Here is a 21,416-nt window from a genome sequence, read left to right on the forward strand (position 1 = left end):
CAAAATGTGTTTTCTCATATAAAAGTTTGATGTAAAACCAAAACCAAACAAAAAATATTGTGAGAACTATCCTATTTGTGCCATACCTAGCCTCTAATAATTATTTCCTACAAAAAGCTTTGAGGTTGAAAACTACACCAACAAGCAATTATTTTCCTTTTGTTAATTATAAAATAATCCATTTCGCATTTATAGCTTGCCAAGCTGTAGGCTGTGATATTCTATTAACACAAGAATAAAATGTGCAATTAAAACCAAAGGACAGCATGCCAGGGTTATTAGCAACATTTGTATGAAAACAGCTCATACATTTCCATGGAAAACATACAAACTACAAATTATGATCAATAGTTAGTAAACAGTGGTCAAAATAAAGCCTAATAAAAAACAGTGCACAAGTAAAAACCAGAGGGATTACTGTAAGCATATTCCTTTTTCAGCTAAAAACCAGAATAGCTATCAATCACCTGATTATCATGAGACGTCTTTCCAGTGTCTTTCTTCAGGTTGAAGAGAAGAAAATTATTGATGTAATAAAAAGCAGGCATTATGGGTTCATACATCAAATCTTCTAATTTAAAGAAACTGTAAAAAACACTCATTCCACAAAATCCATCTAGCTCACAATGCATAAAAATAACAAAAAAAACATGGATGGGAGATGAGCCATGGTAAATATAAAGGAAACAGCCATGGAGCTGAGAAATCATATACTTGTATGAATTTTTAAAATTTAACATATACATTGTGTCAAAATATTAACACCTACTGACATGTAGTAATTCAACAATGGAAAAAACTCAAAACAATTTTTAAAATTAATTCTAAGTGATCATGAACGGCCACAGACGAGACACTGTAAAATAGGCAACATTAAAAAACCAATTCCATTAGTTAATACAATATTAGAGAAATTAAGGACATTCAGTGGAGGGAAGCATTCATATCACCAACAGAACCATGAGTTCTGACAATGAAAGGGGAGGGAGGGTTAAGACATTGTATTTAGGCAAGGAAGCAAATGAGCATCATGCAAGCCACACACCACTTTACTTACGTGGTGAGGGGGATGTTGTCCCTCTCAGCATATGCGTCATACATGGACTCTTGGCTGGTGAGAGAGCATTACCCCATTAAAACAAGAAGCAATCGGCCAAACAAAGTTTTAAGTAATTTCACAACCACAACCATCAAAAGAGAAAAAAGAATTGAAAGGTTAAGAGTTCCGTCACCACCACCTCCACCGAGAGTCAAAAACTATTGTATATAATTTTAAAGGCCTCATCTGCACACTAATCAACAGCCGTTTTTCCCACTCTTGAATCTGTTTTGTACTGCTGATCTACTCTAAACTGGGCATTTGTTTTTCACAGCCCCTATTTCCATGAAGATTTCAATCCCATTTGCAACCCATGTTTACAGCAACTACAAGTTTATCTTAAGTACTGTACTTGCTATTTTATTTCTACGATGTCCAAATCTTAAAACGTCCAGCTTATCTATAAGATTTTAATAACCCAGATCAGATTACATAAATATACAAAACACTACACATTAACATGAGAGAGCAAATGAAAATTAAAAATTTGAGGGAATATTGAGAAAGTATACATAATTCATTCATCATTTGCTTATCTAACATTAACAACTGCAAGCTATGTTGAAATGATCAAAACAGCAATGATAAAATATCAGAAATGCATATAGATAGGGGGGGGGAGTGTAACAGGATCCTGATACATTTTCCAATTATCACTACCAGTTAAAAATAGAGGGGTAATTGCAATAAAATGAAAATGTCAGATTTACATATCGGATAATTTATGTAATTCACTGATAGATAGACCAGTAAAGCTATCACACAAATAATAGCCTTCAAAAGCTGAGAGAGATCCTTTAATTTGGAAGAAAAAGAAATACTGTAGAATATATTTCCAAAAATGATCTGGATTATAAAACCTAAAAGGTACCAATTTATTGTTTGATACCATGTAAGATGCTTAAGGAAAAGAAAAAACTTGAAACATTCTCTCAGTTGCTACTTAACACAGCTACCACATGGAGTTACCTATGCAAAGACAGAGCATGTGCAGCGTTGAGACTGTGTGCTACGAGGCTACCTACTAAATCCTTTGAAATAATAACAGTAACACATTCAAAAAGACAACACATATTAATTCCTATATCTGTGTGTGCTAACATACTCACTTGGACATAGGAAAGCTGTTCCTCTCATCATACGCATCATACAAGTATTCACTGTCAAATAAATATCTCGATGTTAATATACTAAACTACATGTACAGTGGCGGAGTTTCTCCTACAAAACGTCGGATGTGCAATGACTGCAGTCAATAAATCTCAATAGAAAATCTTTCATATTTTTCAAAAGCAAAACTACAGTACAGTGATATTAAGATTAAACATTATCTTGCAGAAATGAACAATTATGAATGAAATTTTAGTTTCACAAATACCTGACTGCAGCTTTCCACATGCACTTACCGCCACACTACATCAAAATCTAAATCTATTATTAAAATTATAATACGAGACTATCACTACAAACATCAATGAAAACATCTGTTGTAAACAAAGGGTAATTGTAAACTGAGAGAAACTATCAAATGCTACTTTAAAATCACATCTGCTGCAAGATGGCATAGTCATCCCATAAACTCTGAAACTGAACTTTAAAAGTACTCAATCACTGATAGTTCCTCTTTATTTTTTAAACAAAAATTTTGGGCAGCTATCCTACATGGTTTATCAGATATGGCATTGAACTAAGAGAACTACCTATGGGTCAAATGCCTAAAGCAATGTCTATGACTTAACAAATACATCTGTGATGAACTAAAATTCTGAATGACCATGTAATTGAAACTTCCATCATTTCCATGGTGTTATGCTTATTTCAAAGCCTAGAGCTCAAGGGGGGAGGGTAGAAGGAAATGAAAATTTTAAAGGGAATAAACATAACTAAAACATGGCACTTCAATTAATGTTATTAATTATCACAGAATCATCAACTACATGCATGAAGCAAAACAATTTCAAGATTTACTGAAGCAGTAACATTCAACAGCGGCCAAAAACTTATTCACTCTTCTTGCTGTCATGGGTAGTGAGTAATAATTCATGCATAAGCTATCACAGTATTCATTCCCTTGGTATTTAATACTATGAAGTACTCTTAACTAATAAACATCCTAATACAGTGTCTGTATTTTTTTTTAACATACAGTACAAGTGATGCAGGCTGTAACTTATACACCATTTATAAATCAGTAAAGTTTATTTATCTCCTAAATATTTCCCTATACTGTACCTCAAAAATTCATGTATACAATAACAGCAATATTTTTAACAAGTTAAAAGTTTGTTCCTAATGTTACTAAAGAAATAAAAAAAAATAAACTATAAATGTACTTCAGACCCCACAATGAGGAATAAAAAAGGTATAAGAATAGAGAAATAGAATAGTTTTAACAATAAAATGAGAAGTCCAAGATATGGAATATTCAAAACACACCTAAAAAGCACAAGACAATAAAGCCTGCTTGGCAAAGAAATAACAAAAACTGGAAAAGACACCAGAATCAAAGACAAATGGCTGAAAGTGGCTTCATGACCATTTTAAAAATTACACAAACTTGAAAAAAAAAATTTCCCAAACCTTTTAGATTACAACTTCTGAAGATATCTTAATTTTATTTCCTCTTAAATTTGAGCTCTGCCTGTCTACATTAAATAGTTTACTATTTTTCCATAAAATGGCAGAGAAAATTTTGCAACAACATACATCTGATGAAAGTACCTTGGCAAAACAGGCTCCTTAAATATATCTTAAAATTAAATAAACATTTCTTATACTTATTTGCAGAAAAGCCATTCTTTTAACACAAAGTTCAATTATATGTTCAAGCAGTGGCCAGATCACTTAGACTGCCATTACAGTTCTCAACTCTTTGTCAGTGAGTGCCCTTTATGGGAGTCTGCATGTCCTCATTCAAGATTGTCAAACTCTATACTGCCTGGCCAATGACATATTAAGGAGGATAACCTATGTAAAGTAATGGTTTGTATAAGAAATATTCATAAGTATCATCTTTATATTAAACATTTTTATATGTATTAGCCTTCCCTTTATGGGGTTAATGTAAAATGAGTTTTCTTGCTCTCTATGACAAGTTTCGTCACACTTTACTTAATGCTGAACAAACCATTGTGAACTAATCAGAATGCACCTTCTCTGATATTAGTCTTCAAGATTTATATGGCTATACACACTATTAAAAACAGTTGGACAACTTTCAGTTAGCAAAAACCTCAATACAATCAAAACAAAGAAAATGCCAAAAGGTGTCCCTCCATTTCATGAAGGTGTTTAGAGAAAATACCTTCAAGAAAAGTAATACTAAGGAACCAGACAATGTTTCATTGCCTGATCAGACAAAATGAAGTATTCTGGTCATTTAAAATAAAAAATGAGAGGGATACAAGGTTAACAAATGCATACTTAAAAGTGATATGCAGAAAAGGTGGTAAATTTATACTACATTAAAAAGAAGTCAAAATGCGTGGAAATACGCTGAACTCTATATAAATCTTTTTGTAGAGAAAAAATAACTGATCAAGAAGTGAGTGAAACACCTAGCCACTGCAGTATTTCAATATTGAGAAGAGACATGGAACTTGAGTGAGTGCTTAATTTTATTCCAATATCTTACAACAGCATGAAAAGAATGCATCCAAATATCTCTGTTAAGTTACCCCATACATGATTACAGTGTTGAGATTAAGGAAGGTGCTGCTACATTTCATCTTTTTAATTAAATGTACATCTGTTTAGTCTCAGGTGGGTAGACTTGAAATAGGGAATCAACACAGAAAACTTGCTCTTGAAGGCAGCAACACACTTTTCAAAGCAATAAAATGTTAAGGATTATGCCTCCCTCTGAGGCTTCTGGCAACAGTAATGAAAGGAACTCCACATGCCTGAAAGGCATAATAGAGTTTGTTATTTTGGCTTTATTTTGCCTTATTTTAGACTCTCACTTCTCTAAGCTTATGGGAACATGATTTTCATTGGTACATTTAAGTTTTGACCTTTTTGTGCTCGGATGTTTTTTGAATTTTGTTAATTAACGCTTTGGAGTGGCTGTGGCAGTCTTCTGTCCTTGGGAAACTTCTTCCTCCCAAGAGGCTTCATTTTAGGCTGGTTCTGAACAAAACAGCAATAGTGCGCTATGTGAAACAAGTGGGTTCGAACTCGAGTTGTTTCATTCAGGTTATGGTCCATTCTTCATAACTAACATACACAAGTGCTCTGTCTGCCACCCTCTCGTAGGGGTCCAAAAGGTCACTACTTTTTCCCTATCCAGGGCCTCCCCTGGTGTCGGAATAGTCCTTAGACGGAGTGTCATTCAGGTAGTCTTGTGACCTTTTCCTGGACCTGAAGTAGGGGTCTGTTTGCAACCCACCAGCCACAAACTATCAAGCTGTCACGACTGGTATAAACTCAGCCTGTGTCAGCCCCCTCAAAGTTCTGATGCCCTGGCTTTGTGGTCTTTTTATGAATCTTACAGTTTAGAGGAAACTGATCTTTGGTCCTGTTATTACTGTTTTCCTAAAAATCAGTCAAGTGGATCCAGTCTACTGCAGTATGGTTCTGCAGTTTACAATCCAGCACTCTTCACATAGTTTTCGGTTACAGTAAATGATGCCGCATTGGCCCCGTGAAAGTGTTTTGTTGGAACCAGACTCACAGGCTCTAACTTTCATCCCCAAGGTCTGTGTTCAGTCTCGGAGACCAGTATTCCGTCCACATTCTGCTCTGGTCTTTGAGTAATGTATCGGAGCTAGCTTCTCGTAAACCAACAATCATCTTGTTCTACTCTTTCCTTGTTGGGGAAGACCCAAAATTTTTAATCAGCTTAGCTTCTAGTGTTAGTTTTCCTGTACTGTCTGCCCTGTCTAGCGGTACTAATCATTTTGGTTTCCTCATCAGGGGTAGTGTTGGGCGTAATTCCTCACCCTAACTTTCTATCTACAGTTGAAGGTCCTCATTTTGGTGGTCATCTGGAAAGTACTCCCCTTTTACAAGGTCTGTTTCTGTGCCCAGTTTTCTCCTTTTTTTACAGGCTTTTTTTAGACAGACCTCTAATTTTGTCAGATCCCCTTTTTAAAAAAAGGGGGTCACAATTGTGTCTGCTATTAGGCAGAAAGTATTTTCTTAATACAAGCCTATTCAGGTTCAATTAAAGCTCATGATCTTAGACGGTGACCACTACATTATTTTCATTACATGAATTTAGAGGACCTTACTAATGTTCAGGTAGAATTCTCCTAGTTTTCAACGTCTCTATTTACGTTCTTTAATAGCATAAGAATGATGTTTATTTCTCTGTTATTATTTCACCGGCTGACACGGGACCCAATCCAGAAAAGGATTTTGACAAGGAAAATCTATTTCTGGGGAGGGGGCCGTGGTCACCCGGTGACCCACCCTGTTTTTCATTTCTCCTCCCATGGTAAACATCATTCTAGTGGGTGGTGCTAACATGGAATGCGACTAGTGTTGCCTTGTGTACAGTCCGCGTAGTAGTGCATGGGCTTGTATCGGCACCTCTCTCATTGGGACTTTTGACATTGGGAATCTTTATAGGGCAGGGTCCATGATTGTGACAATCTCACCCTTTACCATACGACTCCATTTCTTGGAGCTCGCTCTGGGGTAGTAACCCCAGCTTTACATTTAGCTTTTCTCTGGTATCTAGTAAACGGAATTGCACAGAAATAAGTTGTTGAATGGATTATTTTCACTGGGTGACACAGGCCCCTACCCAGAAATAGATTTTTCCTTTGTCAAAATCTTTTTTTTATAATTCTCAATAGTTGCCTTGAAATGGTGAAATACTGCAAAACATAAAGCTCAGGAACTGTGAAAAGTTTGGCCAAATGTTTTCATTAAAGTTGACACCATTAATTTACACTAACTTCACCCAATATGAATGTTTGAGAACCCATCAAATATTAGGTGCTATTGCCTTCATTTAATTTAGTGTACAACTACAGTTATGCCTAACCAACAACTTATCCTTGAAGTCCAAGAGTTAAAGAACCACACAAATGTTCAAGTATGGATATTTATCAAAGGTCATCCACAAATACATCATCCTAATGTAAACAAAAGAAACCCATGGAAAAAGAGTAAAACTGATTAAATCTGAATTTTTTACAGGGAAAAACCACATATCTATTGAACAAATAGGAAGACAATTTGCACAAACTACAAAAAAGAACTTAGCTGCTAAAGTTAAGCCCCAGAAATTCAGGGGTATTTCTGACAGTGAGAACAGCTAAACTGTAAATTAGACCTCAACTTTTTATTGCCATCAGAATAAAATTTATTGATTAATCAAATGACCAAAAAATGTCATTTTAAAATATAATTAGCTTTATTAGTAATTATGAAGCTCATGAAAAATTATGAAGTTCATGAAAAATAGTCTCCCCAAAAATAAGAACAAAGAATAATTACAGAAATCTAAAGTACATTTATAGATTCAGTTTTACATATGTATACTATACCATTATTTTCTACCTGAATATATTTACCAGGTCTATGTTGATCTACATCTAAAAGTGTTCATGGGAAAAACAAAATAAAATGACAGCAAGGACATTTTCCTTCTTTCACCTCATGCAACAAAATACCAAGAGAAAGTGTATAAGAGAGGACTATATTTTCTCATTTGATATTCTATTAATATAACCTTAAAATACTCTTTGACTAGATGATGTGTTTCTAAGAAAAGAAAATCCCCTGAATATTGTGATTTCACTAATGTGCTAAATAATTTCTAAAGAGTGCAAGAGTGCATCTATGACTTCGCTACACTAAATAATAAGCATATCTAATTTTGTGAAGATACTGCTCTGAATGGCACCCCTACAACATATTGACATCTTATCTACCATAACAACACCAAACCAAACATCAACATAAAATGCCATGGTTGTTTTGTTGTATGTACTGAACATCTCTACTGCTAGATGTAAATCAAGCCATACTCTTGCCAAACATCATTATACACAGTCCTGAATAAAGTTGTATGTGAACATCATCTATACGGTGGATAATTCCTTTTATGAATTAACTAACTGATACACACTTGTTAATAAATTCATGAAAGTGACTACTAAACATTACTGGCATTTTATTTTCTCATTTTTAACATATGCAAGCATTATAAGTACAGAATTAATATCAATCAACTTACGATTCATTGAGAGGTCCTGGATATGGTTCTGTCTTGCGGTAGAGGGATGAGAGATACACTGCTAAAATCATCGCGGGCAAGAAGAAAATGAATACCCAACCAACACTTGCCCAGAATCCATTCTGAAAATAAAAACATTACTTCTTTACAAAAGAAAATGGCAAAAAACTTAATTTATACTTTATTAAATATATATAAATAGAAACAGATATATAAAAACACAGTGCCACAAAATACACTGCTTACAAAACAACTTACTGTGACAAGTGGCATGAACTACTAAATTCACCTGAATTTTTACTATTTGAAAAATACTATATAAATAACTGTCTGATAAAAAGTAACAAGCAATAATCATTAGCAAAAATCATATTCAATAAGAACAAAGCTCTCACATGGCTGATTATAATAAATGCAATATCACATAATGCAGGGAATAAAATCTTTTTATGACTAAGTAACTTAATCAAACCACTGAGTTAAAACCCTTAACACTTCACAAGTAAATATGTTCTTTCAACTTGTTTTTCACTTTGATGTCTAAGTTAAATAGTAGAGTCACCCCATTTCTCTCAATTGACAAGGGGAAAATGAGAAATGTTAAGCTTCATCATCATGATGTAGAAAGCATACTTCTAAAAGCAAGTTACTGTTATGTATATACTAGATTTTTATCGCACCCAATTAAAAAAATTCAGTAAGAAAGATTCAGCTCTCAACATAGAGTAATTCTAAGCAAGTTACAGAAAGATTTGTGTTTCAAACTTACAAAGGGATACATAATATCTTTGCATAATGCATTTATAGTTGTGTTGTAAGCTGATGACATAGGACCACATCGTCCTACATCATGGGTAACAGCAGACTTTACATGCCACACATACTCATCTACATCAGCCAAAAAGTCTTGTGAGAACCGCTCAACAAGCTGAAATGAAAAAATTAATCAATAATAAAATTTTCTTATTACTGCTAAGGAGTTTTACACCCGAGATTTCTGCTACCAGAAGTCAGAGCAATGAAAAGGTCAGAATTTTCAAAGCAAAGGAAGATTACTTGACAATAAGTGAACAAATTATCTAAACAAATGAATTATAGAGATTTTTCCTTCACTAGAACTACAGAAAATATGAATATATGACATTATTTCCTAGTAAACTCTAGCTGCTAACAAAGTAGAACAGCTAGAACAGAGAGAGACAATTTTCATATTAAAATGTATTTCAGTAAAACGTACTTTCTTCTTTATTGAAGGAGAAAATATCAGACTCTTTACCTCAGTCACCTCACGAGACCCATTTACTCTGAGATAGTGTTGGGCAAACTCAGCTTGGCTAATAAGATCCCCAATAGCTTCTCTTAGGCTTGTTTTGTTGAACTTGAGATGCTCATTAAGACGTGCTGTTGTAGACTTGAGATTTCTTGTTAGGGAACCAATGGATGACACCCATCGTTGCAATCCCTGTAAGTGACATAATGTAGACAATAGTTGCAATATAAAAAAAAACAGTTTTCAAAGTAAAAACAGTGTCTTCATACAAACACATCATTCACATATATCCCTCATTTGTGGTCTTGAATTTCCAACAGTCTTTTGTTTCCCCCACAGAAGAGTGGCAATTGTTCATGCACATGCTACCTGAATCCACCATAAAAAACCGGCTACCCTCCACATTAACCATATAAGTGGGAATAAATACAGTATAGATTGTTGGGTTTGTATAAAAACATACATTTTTCATACAAGCACATTTTGTGTTTTAAAACTCCAAGTTTTGTTACATGGCAAACCCTTCAATCATATACAGTACAGTCATAAATCTGGTGGGATGCAGAGAACCTGAGTGCCCAGGTTGCTTGCATGTCTCTGATGGATCCAGGAGAACATTTGGAGGCTGTCTGAGTCAAGACACCACAGCCCAGATAACTCAAGAAGGTTATTTAAAGTACCTGAAAGTCCATAAAATGTAAAACAAGGTGCTTGAAGTGGTGTGATATATTCTCATTGTCAACAACCATTCACCATTCAAGCGAGACAGAGGCTAATAACCCTGGAAGATTCTGTCTTTTGAAATTATGAATGTCTAGATGAGGATGAATTAAGAGGAAAAATGAAATCTCACTACATCAAGCCACGAATTCCAGTCCAAATGAGAACATATTTACCTATTTGTATATTAATCCTCAAGTAAATATTTTTAAATGTAGACTGAAACCCATTATACGGTACCTGCTTCTTGTACTAATGCTATAACCATGATGTTTAAAAACTACTAACACTGAGAGGACTCTAATCTTGTGAATTCTCATTCTTGTCCTGTCCCTGACATACCCCTCTATAGTTCGTTTACCTTTCTAAGATTGGTAGAGTGGGGCAATTAAGGAATTCCTGCAGTGTCAAACATCTCATTGTTATGATTACAAATTTTGCCTTGTTAGAGCCTCCTCAAACGAAATAAAAATAACGTTATTCATTTAAAGGTAACAACGAAAACATATTTGACTTCACACATCTTCCGTACAAACCTCATTTATTTAAAAATAAAATAAATAAATGTGGCATAATTTTTGGCCGTCGCTGCCAAACCTCAATTTCGCTGACATGTGGTCAGTGATGGCATTTAAAAGGCCTGCTCGATTAAGAACAACAACGGTGGTCACCTTATGCAGCCAGTGAGTGTCACCAAAGGACAGTATGGAGAGCCCGAAGGATAGCCAAAGCAGATCAGATCTCTCCACCACTCTTGGAGCGTCTTCACTCTCAGAAACAAGAAGGGGCTGTGTAATTACAGTAATGGTAAATTATTTTTCTCTCCTATATGATGAATAGTTTATTTAACCTGCACAGGCACTGAAAAAATCTAATCACACAACCAGTAAATAACAGCTAAAATAGAATACGGATAATAATCAAATGGCTTAAAAAGCCATTCCTGCTAAACCACCCTCACAAATTTTAAGTGGTGATGCATTAAAAACATTATGATATTATAAGAAGTATGATTATTGTTTCATTAAGCACACAAAGAAAGAAAAATCATTGAGAACAACCAAAATTTACTAAACGCTGTTTCTTTAGAAAACGAAGTACAGTAAATGACAGATCTCAGGTAACGCTGTAAACAAGGGATTAACCTCAAGGGTGAGATTAAAAGGGGTAAATAGATATGGCAGCATTGTATTCTTTTCCTGTCCCCACCCTAGCGATCTTAGAAAAGTAAACGAACTATAGGTGCAAAGGATGATTTGACTCAACTAATATGAAATGGTTTTCTTGAATATCTGTTATTTCTACTGACCTGTAAATAAGAAAAGCCTTGAGTTTTAGCCTGTAAACTTCTAGGTCTTTTAATGCAATGCTGGATGGCTCTTGCAGGACAATGTAGTAGGCATTTTCATCACTCAAATGAGGATAAGGAAGGAATGGTGAAAAGCTCAGTAGTGCAATCTATCATGACTGATTCTTTGCTACAAAATCTTGTGATAATGACAGACTGATAACCATCCTCTTGCATGTGTAACCTTGCTAGGAAGTGCATACAGCTCACTGAAGACCCTGAAGAAGTTTGTACAGCAACTTAGAGAGACTCCAAGAATCAGTGCCAAATCCCACCTGGGACAGTTAAGCAATCTTCGTGGAATCTCTTTCTCAAAAAGTTAAATCAATCTCCTCAATCTGCAGAATCTCCTGAATACCTGTTCAATGGCGGAAATGAAACATAAAACAGCTTCAACTGGTGACAAAGAAACAGGAGGTCAACAATTACTGGGACAGTGAAGTAAAGGTAGAGAGATCTATCTGTGGCATGTCCCAAGGTCACGAGCCATGGACAACTCCAGCTGAGGATGCCTATATTCATGAAGTGCCTTACTGAGACTGGCTTTAGGCTCAAGACTACATTATATGGTTTTGTCCACTGCCAGATGACAAAGACTGTACAGCTTATGCTGCCCAGATCTCTTAAGTATGCCATTATCCTGAGAACCTTTCCCTTCTGATGGAACAAATTCCAGGAGGCCTAATAAAATGGCCTTTAGGTCAAGGAAGCTGGTGTGAAGTCTCTTGTCCTGCACATGCCAAGAACCAGTCACGCACTTCCCATGAGATGTAATCAGGGTCTATCCATTGCTGAAAATCCTCCACAACGTTCTTTGAGGTTAAAACTGGGTAATCATCTGAAAAATTATACTAGTTAACATGACTGCCCAGTACCATACGAGTTAAATAAGTTAAGTATACCTTAGTTTAACCAGACCACTGAGCTGATTAACAGCTCTCCTAGGGCTGGCCCAAAGGATTAGACTTATTTTATGGCTAAGAACCAACTGGTTACCAGCAACGGGACCTACAGCTTATTGTGAATCTGAACCACATTATACCGGAGAAATGAATTTCTATCACCAGAAATAAATTCCTCTAATTCTTCATTGGCCGGTAATCTCAACCTGAAGCAGCTGCGTCAGATGAGCTTATAAAGGTACAAGATACCAACAGGGGACTGTTACAGTTTGGCAGAGGGTACAGGCACAGCCAAATCTAATGAATCAAGAAGCATAATATCCTGGTCCTGTCCTCTGCCTATTGAACCTGGGCTACGACCTTGCAGATGTTCATTCCCAAATATGTACCAATCTTCAAAGGCACTATGCCCAACTTCTACCAGTCAAGATTAAATCCTGAAGCCTAGTAATACAAGAACTACACTGCTGTTGTTGCTGTCACCAGCAACTCCTCCAAGTACTTCCAGCAAGTCATCCAAGTACCTCCAAAGTCTTATGCTAGACCAATGCACCCACGGTCTCACTGGTATCACACAAATGTGCTTATGGTCTCTTTTTATATTGTATGAGTTTTACTTATTTTTAATATCTTGTAAGTATAAGTAGGTATAACTTCTGTAATCAGCAATGTTTTGTTAGGCTAACCTGTTTAGTACCACACTTAATTGCATGTATATTTACATGTAATTCATTTTGCAAATATATTTCTCTGAAAATGAATAAGTAAATTAATATTTTCAACAGAATGATAATTACAAAATATTAGTTACAATAGATTCTTAATTTATTTAAGCTCTGTGATTTAGCTCCAGGGACTGTATCATGTAAGATGAACAACAATCTTTGTTACTAATCAGATTTTGTCACTTATATGGGAAAGGCAGACCCCAACTGTTCATTAAATTGATGTGCCACTAAGAATAATTTGTTTCTTATGCATAATGCTGTCAGTGCATCCTAATCCCACTAAATGACAATGTATGGTAATTAACTTACCTCCAAAAACAGAGCATCATTCTTGAGCTTAAATGACACCTTATCGTAACCAGTAGGAAGTTGATCTGCAGTTTGATTCAGTAAGGCTGCTAACTCCATCAGATCAATGGTCAAAACATTTTTCTCCAACTGGAATTATGAAAAATTTATTTAAAACTTATCTAAATAATGAAAACTTAATGCATAGAAAAGAAAGCATATACAACATGAAAATGCAATAAACAATGATATTACCATTGCACTTACAATGTCTGTGTAATAATCCCAAGTATCCTTATCTGCTACGGAGGAATTTGCAAGCTCCCACAGTTGTTCCTTTGCATCCCTTGACAATATTTCTACATCGGTATCAACACTGATTTGTAGCTTCAGCTGATCAATCTGTAAAGGAAAGGGAGATTTTTCTTCTTCTATTTTGCTGTACTTAACTTTTCTATACTGTATACACAACGTGTAAGATATGGTTTCCTTTGCCATTATCTTTTTAAAAGTTATTCCTTACATCTTACAGAGTACTAATTACTGAATTACTTCCACAAACTAGATCCACTCAATAAATTTGTTATACTTTCATAATTTATATATTACAGCACATTTGTGTTTGCTTGATATTACTTCCATACAGAAAGCCTTACTAGCCTAATATTTCCATAATCAATTCTGTTTCTAAAACAAGAAGCAAAACTGCATATCCATCTTTATATACTGAAAACATAGGAAATGAGAGATTTGAGGCCACATTGCCGAGGTAAGCCATTCAAACAAAAAACACAGTGTGTCTACCTTTAATATCAGCTACTTGATTCACCTCTAACTCCAATACTATAAAATTTACCTGTTCCCTATTGCTGTAGACTGAATGCAAAGGACCTGTATCATTATTTAAAAGGCCCATCAACAGTGTGAGTCCTTGAAAAAGCACTTAGTGCATGTGCAAAACAAATCTCTTAACAGACAATCCTGCTACACCTCTCCTCACCTGACTTACCTATGCATGTGTACTGTGTTTTTTTTAAGTGGGTGATCATATCACCCCATCAGCCATTATCCTTTATCATCCTACCTATGCTACAAACATGAGCAAGCCTGAAATGCTACTGTACATGCATGAATGGGCATCTCGTCTATAATGAACTGACAGGCAAGCTGTGCACTGCACAGCAGCATTTTTTTTGAGTGGGATAGTATATTACTTTCCCTTGCACTTGCACACTTGGCAGTAATCAATTTTGCTATAGCATATCATATCTGGAATGTCCGCAACCTAAAGTGATCATGGGCCATGCAATCAGGGGCAACACATCCATGGAGAGAGTGCCTACAGGTAATGCAACCAAGTGATTAAAGGCCATGCAGCTATGTGAAGCACATACGAGACCAGAACAGCCATGACTAGAGAAGCCAGCCATGAACATCAATTTGTTTTACTGGGAAGCATGGACAGGCATTTTGCTTGGCAATGCTGATGCCACTCACAATTTCTTCTATACCATCCTCAGGCTTACTAGATTCCACAACACCCGAAAACATTTGCTTTTTCAACTGAAGGTAGCCCAGCTCGTTTATAACAAACCTTACAAGATAAACTGTCCTAACTGAGGAGGCCCTACTCCATTGTTTGTTTTCACAACTATTATAACAAACTTGAGCAAAAAATTAATTACAGTGAGGAAAAACCATGAAAATTTTGGCCAGTCCCCCTATTAGGCATATCATAAGGGTTCTTTTGGTACCTACAACATGGTTTTATCTAACACAATAATCTGACAACCCATTTTACTTGTATTAATGGCAAATGCGCCGTCACTCATATCAATCAAATATACAGTAACTAAACTTCACTTACCTTTTTGTCCAAGTTAAATTCCTTCTTGTAGTGAGGGAGTTCACCTAGCTTGCTGTCTATGTGGACAAGGCTTAACACAGAATACAGACTTTGGTTGGTGTGGCATTTACTGAAACAAAATGAGTCCAATACTTAAAAATTCTTAATGAATATATTTTGCAGCAAAGGACAGCTAAGTAATCTTAATATCTAGACAAGAACAAAAATACTTGTTCTTATATATAAAAAAAGCCAGAAATATTGTATGGCACTGTATATTAGAAATTTAATTCAATAAATCCTTAAAACTGGTAAAATTTCATCACAAGTAAATGGATTAACATATATTTTCAGCAGCTGTAAAAAGTAAAACTTTAATGTGGCTTAACAAACATTCCAGTAACCATAAAGCATAAACATACAGCAAAATCTAAAACTCAAATAATAAATTTCCCCCTTAAATTTTCACATTAAGGTAATTTTAGTATGCTTGACATCTTAAATATGATTATGAAATACAATAAGAAGTACAGCTAAACTTCTAAAACTCCTCCACTACTCCACAATCTTAAAATGGATCAGAAACAATAAACATTCCTACAATGATACATTTAACCAGCTAATATATGAATATTAAACTAAAAATGAGTTTGGCAACACCCAATCACTAATGCTAGTTTATCTTCTCACATAAGCTTATTATAAAGAGGGTAAACACACTTTCCATGATTGTTCATAATAATAAAGAAATATGATGAAATAAGGGAGACTCTTTTATTAGCATATAGATGGGGCACATTTCCTCTCATCTTTCATACACAAATGGCATACTGGACAAAATGAAGACCACTTGCGTCAGAAAGAAGGGAGGGAATGTTTCCTCCCTTTATAAGATTCCCTTGTTTAAGTCTGCAGTGGGCTAACCTTTATCATAAGCTTATTTATATTATATGTACAAGCTAAAGCACAAAGGTTAACAAAATTATAAATGAAAGCATATGTTCTTAATATCAAAACTCACCTTATTATTTCAGTTATACGTGGAGCCTGACCAGCAGGATAATAATCATTAAGGTTAAAACGTTCCTCTACAACTGAAAAAACTTCTGAGTTTGTGGGATCGCCCAGCGGATCACAAACCAGAATGTCACTCACACTCCCAACAACAAACAATGCTGTTGTTGCAATCATGATCACCGCAGAGAAAAGGAATGTCAGTCCAACACCACTGTAAATAATGTAAATGACTCGGTAAACTTTTCAAGAGCAGTAAATAATCACATGAATAATGCACATACAGTAATATTTTGAATTAAAAACTGGCAGAATAAATTTTGAGAAAATAATTCTAAAAAATGGTAATAGAGAGAATGAGCTTTTATGAGCATTAACTTGAAATATTACATTTAGTTTCAAAAACTTTTAAGAATTCAACCTCTGTTCAAACTAAGCAGGATAAGATACTGGTAATCTAATGGGTGGCTGCATGAATGGACGTAAGATGTTCAAGGCCAAAGCCCATACACTAGGGCCAAGATGATCATGCCCAAAGGCCATACACTAGGGCCAATGCCCATATACCAGGGCTAAGATGATCATTCAGTACAATAATGTAAGTTTAAGAGATAAATTGATATGGGTGGTTTGAAATTTTAGTGTTCCAATTACTGTACAGTAGGACACAAGTATCAGCATTTACTCCCATGCTGTGTTTCCAAAACAACAGAGCTAAAATGCACAAGACAAGAACTCACTAAAATATAAATCTGTAATTTCATAGCATATATAGAAGTTCTATACACTTACCACATGAGCCAGGAAGCACCAGTTGCCTTGTGGCAGGATGAAGCTTCATCAGGTCGTCGACCACAACAGCCGAACACAACACCAAGGGTAAAGCACAGTGTAATCACTAGGAGCAATACGCACAACTGCATAAAGCCCCAGTACCTGAAAAATTTTCATTAAAAATAGTTTTTATATTTGAGATTCATTAACAATAAATAAAGACATCAATAAATATTTACCATCAACATCTAAAATAAAAAACAGTAAACTTTACTATTGATATGTATAAGGATAAAATTCAATAAAAACAAAGCAAGAGTATAGTGCCGCTAAAAGAAATGTGTGCATTACCTGTACATGGAATATTCATTAATACCATCCTGTATAGACCTTATCACAGTATACACAAGCTTAAGATTACTATTGGATGGAGTACCATCATCCATGGGTTGCTGTACATCCACTGGTTGGAGCCAACGGTGGATTTTTTCTGCTGTATCCTCCAGTTGATCACCTGTAAAGATGTTGTTAAAGTAAGTCATCTGTTTCATGTTTTTTTAATACCAAAAAAAGTTAATTCCAATAATATGTTAGCAATACCTGAATAAAGAAGGTCAATACATCAAGGAGCACAAAATAATACTAAGGCTGAATTTCAAGCTGAGGGGGAATTTGCATAGAAAACCATATTGTATGAGACCTTTAATATCCTACCTGCATCCTCAATTTTTGACTTGATTTCAGGTATAGATCGTTGTACTTTATTCTGAATTTCCGTTGCAATTGAATCAAATGCACGTTTCCCTCTCTTGACAACAATTTCTATATCGTTTTCAATTAGCGCAGTAACTTCGTCTAGTTTTGACTCTACATTTGGAAGCTGGAATAAAAATCAAAATACAAAACAATGCTTATATGGAATGCTGAAAGAGATGATTACATTTCATTATCCATGCTATTCTCAAGCATTACAAAATCATGTACAGTACTTTAAAATTATTCCCTTCTTAAATAACCTATTTTTCAAGCTATATAATTCAAGATGTCTTCAAGCTCCACAGATACCCAAACCTACTGTAATAAAGAGCAATATTACTGTCTTAATATTTTGATCAAAACTAAATAATTTTCTTAATCCTTAATACTATCAATACCATTTAATAACACTTAACAAGCCATGATGTGACACCTGAAAGTACACCTTGATGATTGGAACATCCCATACATCAATTAAACAAGTGCAAATAGGCATTCCATGACCAAATCTTTAAATCACCATTATATATGCCATGTATGATTATGTCACATTACCATTAGCAATACCACTGATATGTTGTATGTTAAGGATTTCAGCATTTTCCCAAACATCCAAACCATTTTATAGCAAAGTTATGATACTTAGCTTAGGCAAATTCAATTCAATATTTGATATTTTGTGGTAAAAGTTTCCTTTACTAGAAGTTAGTGCTCAAAAAATCAATCAATTATTACAATTACATAAATTACATTTGGTTAAACAGTATTTTGGTTTTTAATAAATCATACACAAGAATAATTCACTGTATGCTGAATATAAAAAATAATGAATATATGACCTCAAAACATTTTTAATTGTCTCATTTACATGATTTTCACAGTTCACATGAGCATTCACCTGCCAAATGGCAGAGAAAACCCACCACTAAAGCCAAACTATTGGTAGGTACCATTAGTAGTTACTGAGAGAGAGATACAGCAAAGAGGAAGGAGCCACAACCTTGCTATCATCATTGTCATTATAAACGTTTTTACACCACCTTTCCCTTGTATGGGGTCAAGTGCTTTATAATCTTATCTTCAGGGTGGATATGCAAGTACTAACTTGATGTAAATATGCATTCATGTTATCAAGCAATAGCCTTTTAAAATATAACCTATTCACTTAACTAAAACAATCTTGAATAATGCTTTAAGTAAGGGAAGATTAGAGCTGGTAATAAAAAATTTCCACCAGAGGGGAACTGATCTTTCCTCTATTGCAAATGTTGGATAGAGGCTGAATCTACAGCAATCCTATTCATGGTAATGGCAATCTTCTCTAAACTTATGCCCTTCCTTGGTATAAGAGGTAAAGCAGCAAAATCCTCACAATGAATTACTCAGAACTGCAAAGTTTAACATTTAACTAGACCTGAGAAATCACTGCACCTGAGCAACAGCATTACTGCCATTCTCAGATCCTATTTCTTACGATTACTTGAACTATAGATCTCACAAAGTAACCCGTAAAAGCACCCCACCAGTAGTTTACATTAATGGACTGATTTCTCTACCTTTACCAGGTAAAGGCAAAATACAAAATAAATCTGAATTTATGTAGAAGCATCAGAAAAGCTTAAAGCAGCAACTGCATCATAGTAAAACTTACATTATTAAATACTGTAAATGCTAAAAGAAAATAGTTGTCTAGTGTACATGTGAATGACAAGATACAGTACTCAGGCATGGGTACTGGTGGAGTTTCACCAAATATCTCAAATCAGACTGAAAATCTTCAGCACAGTAGAGGTATAAAAACAGTAATAAAAAAGTACCTTTTTTATTTTACCCTCTGACTTTGCACTGACTTGTGTATAATCTTCAAGGTGCACTTTGGTATGCTCTGGAAATTTTCAGAGTCAACTTTCCTTCAGAATAAAAAAAACCTAAATGAAGAGCCTCTAATAAAATATACATGTAACTAAAAGCAAACAAACACATACACACACACTCACCAGAAATGCATTCTTCTAAAACCAGAAAACATAAGAGTAACATATATTTACTGATGCTAGCCACGGTTGATTCTAGTACATAAAAATATTAATTTTCTTGATGTGATGATAAATTCACGTCCCCTCATCAATACACTAATGTTCATAAAAAAATTAGCAAAAAACAACTCTCCCTGACATCCAGAGAAAAGAAATAACACTTAGGAACACTGAATGAAATGAATGGGTTGCTTTACAAAATACTATCCCACCAACTGTCCAGAAAACTGAGGATTATAATCTCACATTCTTCCAATATCCCATTCCTAACAAACTAGAAATGTACTGTACTGAAACTTCCAGTGTCCTGCAAGCTGCTATAGCTATTATTCAATATTAAATTATAGAAGGAGAATCTTACTCTCAGCATAGCACTATCAGCATATTTAAAAAATATCTCATTAACATATCTCCAACTCCTTCAAGAATAACTAATGGCTTCATAGCAGGAGTATGCTTTTACTTAAGGTTCATAATTTGAATTAAAAATAAACATAAAAACCAAAACCCACAATTAATTATAAGCCTTATGGAATTCTTTGATTAATGTTTTCTATTTTGAAACTATTGAGCTGAGATTAGATGCTATGACAGCAAAATTGATCCCAAAATTGTTTTCTTTATGGAAAAAATACAGAAGAGTCAGCTTACCAAAGGTTATATTTTTCCATTAGGGTCAACATCGAAACCTAAATACTGATAACTTATCACTTCAAAGCCTCAACCTAACATCTTGTTTAGCTGTGATCAGTTTTTTAAAAAGATGCTGAAAGTGAGGTATCTAAATCTGTGTTAAGTTGCTATTCTCACAATTTATTTGAGAAAGAAAGATAGGGGGCTTAACTCAATGTAGAAAAAGGAACAAGTACTTGTGCACATCTATTAAAATGTATTTGTAACACAGTTTCTTGAACCAGTTTTTTTCATTTTTCATTTTACTGAGCATCAATTTTCCATCGAGCTGGCATATGTTACTCTCCTGTCAACATGGCAAAAGAATACAAATGTAATGGCATGTTTGTGAATTTCATGATTTTAAGCAATAAAATCTTAGGATAAATTTCCAAAACATTCCTATTGAGAGACTTGTAATATATTCTATATATCTTCTCACAAAATTCTATATCTTTGAGAAGCAGAGTCAAATAACATCACAGAAACTAGACTACCCTACAAAAAAATCCATAACTTGTGAAACAGCTACTAAGACATACATTATTTGATTAGTTACATTTGTTAGATCTCTGGGCCACACACAGTAACCAAATCATAAGTTTTAATATTTCAACATATATATTCCTATCAACACTTACAAATGAAAGTCTGTTTTGTACAAAAAAAAAAAAAAAAAAAAAAAAAAAACTGTTCTTGCAAGTGTAGTTACACTCATGTGTTAACAGTGCAAGAACAGTAATGCTCATCAATGATAATGACAAAATTACTTAT

General features: G+C 34.6%; 1 protein-coding gene across 50 annotated transcripts in view; it reads right to left on the reverse strand.

Moving 5' to 3' along the window:
* The window catches only part of LOC136836526 (prominin-1-like), a 420,188-nt gene that overhangs the window by 21,920 nt on the left and 376,852 nt on the right, over positions 1–21,416 (reverse strand). For 13 of the 50 annotated variants that reach the window (XR_010852417.1, XR_010852416.1, XR_010852418.1 and 10 more), the window contains 11 exons: positions 17,893–18,058; positions 17,530–17,692; positions 17,197–17,340; positions 16,412–16,618; positions 15,412–15,520; positions 13,812–13,946; positions 13,566–13,694; positions 9,565–9,750; positions 9,058–9,216; positions 8,289–8,410; positions 1,058–1,111 (listed from right to left, as the gene is read on the reverse strand). Coding sequence is in view for 45 of the 50 variants with exons in the window: in XM_067100941.1 (XP_066957042.1) it covers positions 1,058–1,111; positions 8,289–8,410; positions 9,058–9,216; positions 9,565–9,750; positions 13,566–13,694; positions 13,812–13,946; positions 15,412–15,520; positions 16,412–16,618; positions 17,197–17,340; positions 17,530–17,692; positions 17,893–18,058 (1,574 nt within the window). In the remaining 5 variants the exon portion in view is untranslated. Of the gene's footprint in view, positions 1–467; positions 501–1,057; positions 1,112–2,208; positions 2,260–8,288; positions 8,411–9,057; positions 9,217–9,564; positions 9,751–13,565; positions 13,695–13,811; positions 13,947–15,411; positions 15,521–16,411; positions 16,619–17,196; positions 17,341–17,529; positions 17,693–17,892; positions 18,059–21,416 lie in introns of all 50 variants that reach the window. The other 37 variants (XR_010852420.1, XM_067100956.1, XM_067100948.1 and 34 more) reach the window with 6 other exon arrangements.

The sequence above is a fragment of the Macrobrachium rosenbergii genome, chromosome 56 (genome assembly GCF_040412425.1).
Source record: "Macrobrachium rosenbergii isolate ZJJX-2024 chromosome 56, ASM4041242v1, whole genome shotgun sequence".
Classification (NCBI taxonomy): domain Eukaryota; kingdom Metazoa; phylum Arthropoda; class Malacostraca; order Decapoda; family Palaemonidae; genus Macrobrachium; species Macrobrachium rosenbergii.